The sequence below is a fragment of the Priapulus caudatus genome, unplaced genomic scaffold (genome assembly GCF_000485595.1).
Source record: "Priapulus caudatus unplaced genomic scaffold, Priapulus_caudatus-5.0.1 Scaffold53, whole genome shotgun sequence".
NCBI lineage: Eukaryota > Metazoa > Priapulida > Priapulimorpha > Priapulimorphida > Priapulidae > Priapulus > Priapulus caudatus.
Window position 1 is genome coordinate 166,523 of NW_014577114.1, and position 10,975 is coordinate 177,497.

Below are 10,975 nucleotides of genomic sequence, written 5' to 3' on the forward strand. Positions count from 1 at the left end.
GTGTGTGTGTGTGTGTGTGTGTGTGTGTGTGTGTGTGTGTGTGTGTGTGTGTGTGTGTGTGTATGTGTGTGTGTGTGTGTGTGTGTGTGTGTGTGTGTGTGTGTGTGTGTGTGTGTCGTGTCGTAGTGTGTGTGTGTGTGTGTGTGTGTGTGTGTGTGTGTGTGTGTGTGTGTGTGTGTGTGTGTGTGTGTGTGTGTGTGTGTGTGTGTGTGTGTGTGTGTGTGTGGGTGTGTGTGTGTATGTTTGTGTATGTGTGTGACAATATTCTATGCTACGTGAGTGAGTACATGTACTGTGCATGGTGTGCGTATTAATGAATAGCAGTGTACGAATCATTAGTTATTTGCAATTTTATTTTCAAAACGAAGTTATTATCTGCGCAGTACAGAGAGTCTCTTTTCTATTTACAGGATGTCGAGAGACGGCTTTTATATACGCGATAACTAGTGCAGGTGTGGGCCACACGATAGCCAGAGCTTGTAGTGAGGGCTCCATACAAACCTGCACGTGCGACTACAGCAAGAGAGGTCCCAGTGGTCGAGATTGGGAATGGGGTGGCTGTTCCGACAACGTCCAGTTCGGCTATAAGTTCTCCCGAAGGTTCGTCGATGCCGCCGAGAAGGGAAAAGATATCCGATATAAGATGAATCTTCACAACAACAATGCAGGACGCTTGGTAAGTAGAATCTAAAGTTAATGAAAAGTGCTGCATTTAGATATGTGTATTTTTTATACCGACACACGTGCTGTTACGTGAATGCGTGTATCAGCATTTGCTAACTGTACCATATCGATATCGTATTTTACTAATAATACTATGACATATTATTACTACTACTAATATTTCTCAAAAACGGATGAATTTTGAACATTTCCCAAATTCGATGAGTCTCTCTAGTGTTACAATGGTTCTTTAGCTAACGCCCTCTTTAGCTTCATAAAAACTGATAAATGTACGTCAAAACTGTTTCGGCTTCTTTTGCGTATTGATTGGTATGCCATGACGAAAAATAAGAGCCGCCCAATGCGTGTTTAAACAAAAACGACGTCAGTCATGCCTTGTTTTCTCAACGTCTAGGTCTGTTATGCAGAAAATGAACAATCTGTAGAGGAAAGACAAGATAAGAGTTCGTTTCCGCAAAAATAGGCGCCACGAGAAATTCTCTGACGGAATGATATGAATAATATCGATTACTTTGCATCACGAGACTGCGCAGTTGCGTATAGATGACGTCAATGCATGGTTGTCCTGCGAGGTTGTCTACGATGCATGACTGCTCGGCATGATGCTTGGTTGTCTTTCGCTAAGCTGATTCTTCTGCTGCAATGCACGTTGATCAATCAGATTGGGCGGAGACGAATGCAGACAATTATTCGCCTCTATTACGTAAATCATGTTTGTCCCCGTAGTATATATACGACTCCAGATGCATGCACTCGCATTAAAATAATTATACTGATCCGATCCCCTTGCCTTATTTCCTCGAATAAATAGGTGGAAATTTGATGTTATTTGATAGTAGTAAGATAACTAACTATATCCTTCTCTAATATTCATTAACTTCTTCGAATTTATGTGATTTTCATGCGATCTATCACCTAAGTCTTATTTACTTGTACAAGACATACATAGTGCATTGGCAGGAAAAACCGAAGACATTTCATAAGTAATTCCCAGTAACTGTTAGTTCCCGCCCACGTTGCGCCAAAGGAGGTTGTATTGAGGTTTTACTGGCTGCATGAACTGCGCCTTCAACGATGGATGTTATGTGGGCTGTGCCACAGAGGAGGAGACACATCCCACCCTCATCGTATTCGACTAGTTAGATAGTCGCGATCGCATTCCTCTCCCTCCCCCCCCCTCTCTCTCTCTCTCTCTCTCTCTCTCTCTCTCTCTCTTTTATTATTTATTATATTATCTATACGTATTATATATAGAGAGAGGGAGAGAGAGAGAGATGAGAGTCTGTTGTGTGATTGTGTTGTGTGTGTTGTGTTGTGTTGTGTGTGTAGTGTTGTGTGTGTGTGTGTGTGTGTGTGTGGTGTGTGTGTTGTGGTGTGGTGTGTGTGTGTGTGTGTGTGTGTGTGCTGTGTGTGGGACGTAGGTCACTCCATTTCTCCCTAGATCTATCTATCCTTCACATTCTCTTTTTAGCTCGATATCTATTTGGCTCGCTGTCAAGTTCCCCGCCCGCGTGTTTTGCTTCGCTCGGCTTGCGACGATTTCTACTGTCTACTCTATAGGTTTTATGGAGCTGCGTGCACACACCTAGAACGTATCGTGGGTGGTTTATTGTAATCCCCACAATAATACATTGGCGGGTTGTCATAATAACTCTACAGTTTCCATTTATTAGCCTTATTTGGAAAGAATTAACAGGCGATATAGTCATTAAATAACGCGCTCACGTCCGTATTTAGAAACAACCGAGTAATTTGTCAGGCGATGTGAACTTTCGGCGTGTATTAATAAAAATAATACAATTATATCCCGTTTCTACAAAATGAAATACAAAAACATCGTAACCTAGTAATAACCAGTGCAAAGTACTATACAGTAATACTTTATATACGGTCAGTTATCTGTGTAACTGAGACTTGATAGAAAGGAAATAAAACGCACGAATCTTCATTAGTCATAGTTTAAATTTAAAGAACCAAATACTGAGTCTGAATGCAGTTAACGTTACACAATTCTTCTATCTTCGTATTGCACATGGTCGGAACATACCAGCAGCAAAAGCTAGACCTCAGACGTATATTAGTGCAATAAAAAACTATCCATGTCACGCGATTCGTATATGGTCCTACTTCAAGCCGAACAAAACCGAGAGAATACGACACGTTTAGATTTACGAGAGTTTCTTTAAACGTTAATCACGATTAGGTGTAGCAGGAGATAATGCGATACGCGGAGGTAGGTCTCCTAACCAGCATAGTGATTTATTATAACCATTTTAGCCCGTTCGCCGCGTACGTGTATTACTACCGGTTCAGCTCTCGCTCCCTCCCCACAGCGTCACATGTGTTTTCTTTGGCTATAAAGCTAAAACCATAAAAGGTGTGCGGAGCATGAGCGTCAAAGCCGCCGCCCAACCGCCAATTGTCAATGATGACGGCGAGCGAGCTGTTAGGACCGTGCCAAACTCGGTAGGAACACGTTCTGTCTGTATACTCATCTCCGAGGGCAGTATTTTTATGCGCGGTAAATTATGCTTGAAAGAGCTACATCATCGTCTTAAATGATTGTTAGATTTAAGTACAGCGCCGCTAACAAACTGCTATTGGCTCTGAATTTGGTTTCTCGCACCTCTCCCAAGTGACACACAGCCAACAGTACACATAATTATTTTTTTACAACACTGAGATATTTTTTATCTTACCTCCTATGTAAGATTATCTCGTTTCCAATGAGTCGTTGTAGTGTGAATTGTAGAATATTGTAGAATAGTACGAAAATATGTGCTACGAATAGGTGTACGAAAATAGGTGTACGAAAATATGTGCTGAATATTCTACGAAAATATGTGCATTCGGCCAGTCCGCCGTACCTACACAGACCGCAGTAGGCCTACCGCTGTTTACAGACATTGTACTCACTATTAGACGTACCATAGTCTATAGATCTGCTGATCAAGCAATATTATAATATATATATATATATATATATATATATATATAAAGTATTCTACGCATATATAGATAGGGCAAGTACTTGCTTTAACAGATCTCTGCCGCCGACGCGTATATACGCTCTGGTAAACGGAACAATTATTCGTAGCCATTCGCGCGTTGACCGTGGCCACCCGACGCCGCTTGCTTCCCACGGACTAAACCTGTAATCTCCGGGCACACCTCGGTATTACACCTGTATGATACCCGTAATTTGCCAATTATTCGCCAGATACCTATGTTCTGAGCGGACAAATACTTGGGCGCGCTCGGGAGAATCGGTGCTTACAGAACGCACCCGTTTGAATGCCGTGTGACCAGCGATACATACGTACGTGCGCACGCAACCTGGCCTGCATGTGTCATGTGCACACGTTTAAGTGAAATTAGAGACGTCTATTATTTGGCGTGGGCGCATCCGCAAATTCTTCTCCCAAGTTATGTAGAGGACATGAACTCCTAGTCGTATAGGGTCTAATCTCACCCCATCCTTCCCATACGGTTCGGAGATTAAAATTCTCCTCATATAAACGCCACTCGCCGTATGGTAAATTCGGAACTGCGATGCTTATCGATTCAATATCTATTTCGTTTCAATTAACTGGACTAAATTACACGAACTATACAAAACCTTGAACTGCTGGTGCAACTCACTTCTCGCGCAGGGCAGCAGAATTGCGCAATCGGCAACGCGGCGAACTCTGCGAAATTCCTATGGTCGTCAGTATAGAGACGGAACAGCACAGAACCCCCACATATTCCCCGAGTATTTCCCACGACAGTTTAAGAACAATCCCATAATTTGTACTTTGGTGACGGCGATTTACCTGAATGGCGGCACGTAATTAGCAAGAGGGCGACTCGGCGCCTGTCACACACACACGCCGCAGACGCGCGAGGCCGTTACGCCGATCTGCCGGGTAATTGCAAAGTGTCACCTAAATCTACACGTCGTCGATGCATTTCTTAAGTAGGTGTAAACACGCTACTCAGCATGTATACATGCATACGCGCATGTGTGCAATTAGGTGGCAATATATGCTATTGATGCGGGCATGTGAACTCAGTAGTAGCAGTACCTACTACCCCCGCCCTACCACAATACACCCCGACCCACCCTCATGCACCCAATATTCTCTGTTAGCTCACCCTACCACACGCAACCTGAGCGTTCCAGCGGCTATCTTTGCCACTGCGTCCTACCGCCACCCCGTGTATCTTCACCACAGCCAATATCTCGGTATATCACCGAGCCTCGGTGTGCAGCTAAATGATGTCGGTCCCAGACGGGCGTTTTTATACTATTCCGGGAACCAGACGAGTATTAACGACCTCCATTTAAAAAAAAATACAACAAAACAATCAAGCATACAAAATCAATTTAATAATTAGATCCATCGTCCGCCAATAATCGAATAATAATATAATTTCATTTTATTTACATGCACGCGTTCAAAGCAATATCGGAAGCCTTCCCACTGCCGATAATATATTTATAGCTTGTTTTTAAATTATAAAAATCACATGTTACGAAAAAAATAATTAACAACTATGAAGCGGCTCTCTACCTTCCTCTCTCCCTTTTATCTCTCTCTATCTCTCTCGCTCTCTCTTTTTCTCGCTATCTCTCTTTCTGCCGGCCATCTTCTCTTTTTCTCTCTTTCTCTTCTTCCTCTCCCACTACTCTCCTCTCACTCTCCACGTAATAATACGACATCGTGTTTTCGCTTGCAGCACGTGAACACGGAGATGCGACAGGAGTGTAAATGTCACGGCATGTCGGGAAGCTGTACGGTGAAGACCTGCTGGATGCGATTACCTTCCTTCCGAGAGGTTGGCACTCTACTGAAGGACAGGTTCGACGGAGCATCACGTGTTACTATTGGAAATAGGTATGCTACAGCTATTCGCACGCGATGCATGGATGAGGCAGGCATTTTTCAATTCCGAGAGAAATGTTCACTTTGTGTTACGTAAAATTCTAAAGCTCACGCACGCATTCCCCCTGTATACGCGCGCATGAACACACACGCACGCACACATGCACACATACACATACGCACACACACACACACACACACACACACACACACACACACACACACACACAGCGCACGCACGCAACGCACGCACGCCACGCGACCACGTACGTACTACGTAGCGTACTACGCTACGTAGCGTAGCGTACGTACGTACTGTACGTACGTACGTACATTACATACATAACATACATACATACATACAAAGCATACATACAATGATCATACATACATAACATACATACTACATACAGTACATACATACATACATACATACATACATACATACATACATACAGTACCTACATACATACATACAGTACATACATACATAGCATACATACATACATACATTCATACATACATACATAACATACCATAACGTACGTACGTACGTATACGTACGTACATACATAACATACATACATACATACAGTACCTACACACACTCATCCAATCGCACAGCTCGCACCCACGGCGCGCTGCACAATATAGAACTATAAATATATAAGTATATTTATATATATAATAAGAAGATATACAACAATAAAGAGCATAGCCCAACCCCGAATAGACATGAATGTAAGATATATAAAGTACCAGGTAACAGGTAAATAATATAATACAAAATACAACAATTATTCGTAAGATATATACTGTATTTATATAAATTTTATTTATAATATAATCCGGAATAGAACCAATCCAAAATTAACTCCTGAATAATGTAGTTGATGTATAATAACAATTCGGGAACTATGGGTATGATTAGTGGCTTATGCGAGACAGTACATTACAGAATTATAATCTGCCATAAAGTATAGGCGTATATTACTAAGGCACATTGTCCAGCACAACAAACTGAACAAATAATTAATTTATTGAGCCACACCCGAGTTCACTATATGATGCAGCGAACATGCATCTTGTTTGCATATTAAGTTAGGAGCCATGAATTCATAAGATCCATGCACAGGCTAGTTCTGCCTTCAACGCACACAGCAACTTTGAAATTATACTATCTATATATAATGAGAGAGAGAGCGAGAAGAGAGAGAGAGCGAGAGAAGAGAGAGAGAGACGAGAGAGAGGAGAGAGAGAGAGAGAGAGAGAGAGAGAGAGAGAGAGAGAGGACTTTGGTTTGCACCTACTCCGACGCACCTCAGTTCTCCGAACCTATGGTCCTAAAATAAATCGAAACGATATTGCCAATTGATTGCTGGTAGCACTTCTATGCGGTCTTGAACGTTGACCATGTGTGTTTACGGGAAGGTGGCGACCATGGGATCCATATTTAGGTGTCTTGATGATCTTCCTGGAAGAGCATCCCGTTTCAAAAATCGTAATAATTTAAGCGATATCGGGTAACTGCTGGGAAGGATGAGAGGATCGCACCGCAACCACATATTCTACTTGCGGCGTAGGCCTACGTGAAATACGCATACGTGGTCATCTTTAGCTTGTTATCTGCACTGGAATTTATTGCAACCACTTTGATGGCAAGCAATGTGCCGTTAACGAATCTTTACACGCAGCCGATTTATAAATAACACTTTCTATGTAGTGCTTACCGAGATTTACTGGTCGAGATACGTATGATAGCCATTCTGGCAGCAGTAGTGAAAAACGTAATATTTTAGTTATTACTTTCGCAACCTTAACATCTCTGTTAATCACGTAATCAATCCCCGCACACATGACTGGCAGCAGATATCGCAAACCTGGGTCAGTACTCTCGTCTTCGCCTTCGCCGCATTCTAGCTCAGTTTATTGCTATTACGAATATTTGCTAACGATGTGCTATCGTCCATATTAGCGTCTGTGAGTATCAATTTGTGTAGACGATAAGCACAGCCACATCTATGTATAGATACAAGCAGCCATTTTAATTAGCGCTAGCAAGTCTTTACTATGTGCATCATCAGATATTTAGCAACGCACATATTATATATACATATAATTATATATATACATATATATAATTATATATATATGTATACATATAATTATGATTTTATTTATATATTCGACGAAGTAACACCAAATACTAGATACAGTATATCCTGTTATTTTCTTTTCAAATACAGGCCATTATTGGCTACGGTGCTGTGCATATAACGAGGCAGCGGCCCAATCGCTAGCATGAGCGTCCTCCGCCCGAACGTACTATTGCCAGACTCCGCACATAGCGCGCTGCTCGCATCACAAATTCTAATCTTTTCCGCAGAGGCAACAGCAACAGGGCGCCGCGGGGCAAGTTGAAGTTTGAAATGGAGACGTATAATAAGAACCACAAGCCGCCGACGCGGCGCGACCTGGTCTACATCGACAACTCGCCGGACTTCTGCGCGGTGGACCCGACGAGCGGCTCGGAGGGCACGCTCGGTCGGCAGTGCAACGCGACGTCGATAGGCGTAGACGGCTGCGACCTGATGTGCTGCGGCCGCGGCTACAGGAGCGAGGAGCGCGAGGTGGTCGAGCGCTGCTCGTGTACGTTTCACTGGTGCTGCCAGGTCAAATGCGAGATATGCCGATCGAAAAAGATGGTTCACACATGTCTTTAATACGCCTTGCGCGCGCGCGCTTTCGCGGAGTATCGGTTTTGTAGCTATATCTATTCTCGTTTCCTATGGCAATAAAAATTTATAGTTGTGCGTTGGTGTATTCGACTGTAAATACGGAAAAGTGCCTCCAGATGAGCTGGTTGTGTAATTTATAAAGGTTTTAGTGTATATTCGAGCGACTGCTTATAGGCCTGTCAATTGTAAATTATGTATTAGAGTGGGCGGAGTGACTTCCGTTTTTCTTAAAGATTGTAGAGCGTAGCAATTACTGGTTAAATCTCTCTTATCAATATATTATTCTATATTTAACGAGGATGTATTGTAGACCAATTCACGGATAAAGGAATCCCACTCTAAATGATATTGTAGCCTTGTTCTCTCTACTAGTTGAGTGGCAAAAATACCTGTTAAAAAATGACAAAAAGATTCGTCGAAGCATGGTCAGGGTTGTTATTAACTTATTCCGAAGATGCTTCTAAATTTTGACAATTATAACGGAACAATTTACGTTAATTATTTAAGATTTATACTTGTATAAGAGATATACATGCCGTTGGCTCTACGAATCTCCCCGATCTGTATCGATAATTACTGGGCTTGTTTATTAATTAAGGTACACGAATCGTTTGAAAGCTCTCTTATGATCATAATAATTCGAGCGTTCGTAGTTGTGATGCGATATGATCGACGATATGGTTATATTATAATATATGTAATACACATCTTAATGCGAATATTTCGTGTCATCGCGAGTAACAGGAGAAGCGCGAGGTATACTACGTGCGCGAGGTATACGATTGTTAACAGCTGCCACCTCTATAACAGATTTTTCGCTGAAATTCATTGGCCGCATCAAAAATATTTTAGATTCGACGTGAAATCTACACACATATACTTAATCACAAGCTCGATGTGTTTATTTCGACGTTTTTGAAATGTGTTACTTCCATCTCAAGCACAGAAGGTTTTGTTTTCATTTTCATCTAGCATCTTTTTGTATATAGTTTTTGATGTAATATTGTTGAAATAATATATTCATTATAATTATGGAAGTTGTATATATTTTGCTAATATGCTTCACAGCGATGTTGTAAAGAGCGGATGCGGTGCCCGTTGCGTGTTTTCCTTTGACTATATAAGGCAGCGTATGTGCAAGCAGTGCAGTAAAAATATCTTCATGCGTGATTACTTTTATCGAATTGCGCCAAAACACAAACGATGCAAGAGTGCGCCATTTACCGGCGAGAATGGCAGATATAGCAACGGTCGACAATTTAATTGTAACTAGTAGCAGATACTAGCGAGGCATCTTCACCGATATGTTTATGGGACTGAGTGGGTCTATGGGCGTTAATAAAGCGATGAGTTGTTGAGAATGCACAACCAATATTACTGATTATATATTTGAGTATCGTGTATCTAGTGTAAATATTGTAACCGGGGATGAGAGCAATACGAGGCAGCTTCTGCTTTGCAAAGGTTTACTTTAAATTGCTCGATAGATGGCAGTGCAACTCGACTTGCATGACAAGAATACTGATGTCAGTTCTACATTTATACAAGCGGCACGGACTATTCCTGTGGTTTAGCAGGATGCCGCAAATAATTCGTTGACTTGTATTTTTGCCACTATTGCTCACAAGCAGAAGTTGGATAAAGGGTAAAAATGGAATTTAAAAAATCACTACTGAAGAGACAAACTAACAAAGATATTATTTGGTATCTCGTGTTGTATATATATATGTATAAATGCAATATATATATATATATATATATATGTTTTGCACTTAATTGGTTCTTAATTTTGCTTTCATTTCTGAATCATTTCGAAGATAAACATACCAATAAATGCAAATATAACCCGCAACTTTAAACACGTTTTAATATTAGTTAAAACTTTCAAATATGGAAAGCCAGCAAGCACATATACACAAGCCACAATAATATATCAGAGGTTGTTATAACTTCAATAACGCCCGACAATAAATATTATTCAATGGTGAATAGTTTAATATAATATAATAAAAGGATAACAGGTGATCAACGCAACTAGTTATGCCCGTGCATAAATCTTTTTTTTTCAAAATTGACATCTTCGCATCAACTCTCTCGTCTCAACTTTACCTAAAACTAATCGTTCTTTAAATAACACAATTTAAGTTATGGCGTATATGTACGCAAACATATTTCGATTCAAGGACAGTACGTATGCCGCTTTCTCACCCGCGGCTTTTCGCAGTGCTGCCTATAGCGGCACCTGTCGGCTGCAAACGCAAGTATTACACTGCGGCGTCATCGCGCACACGAGCCGGGCAGGCACGACGGTAGCCTCGTTTAAGCTTGCTGCTACACTCGTGCCGGCTAATCGCGAGAGATGTGCGACCTAGAAAAAAAGCCGTGTCGGTATCTCGCAAGTGGCAAGCCCCCGGATCGTGCGCTTTATGTCGTGCCTTTGGCCGCGGTAACACGTGCGTGCACCCCTTCACGGAAGGCCGAACACACGTCAGCTCCCTGCATACGCAGCCGTCGCTTGCCGCTCCCCGGACGCAGCCCACACTGCTGCGGTCGGGCGTGTTCGCATAACTCGCTCTGTGATAATGCATTTTGTAGACAATTGTCGCCCGAAGTCGGGTTTACAACCGAGGCGAGCGCGCGTAAACAGAAACCCGGCTGTTGTTATTATATTATGCAGTGGGCGCA

General features: G+C 42.0%; 1 protein-coding gene across 2 annotated transcripts in view; it reads left to right on the forward strand.

Annotated features, from left to right (window-relative positions):
- Window positions 1-9,658, forward strand: part of LOC106820947 (protein Wnt-1-like) — a 14,469-nt gene extending 4,811 nt beyond the window's left edge. For both annotated transcript variants that reach the window (XM_014825567.1, XM_014825566.1), the window contains exons 3-5: window positions 411-676; window positions 5,407-5,564; window positions 7,939-9,658. In XM_014825567.1, the coding sequence (XP_014681053.1) occupies window positions 411-676; window positions 5,407-5,564; window positions 7,939-8,275 (761 nt within the window). In that variant the 3' untranslated portion in view covers window positions 8,276-9,658. The remainder of the gene's footprint in view (window positions 1-410; window positions 677-5,406; window positions 5,565-7,938) is intronic.
- The last annotated feature ends 1,317 nt before the right edge of the window (window positions 9,659-10,975 follow it).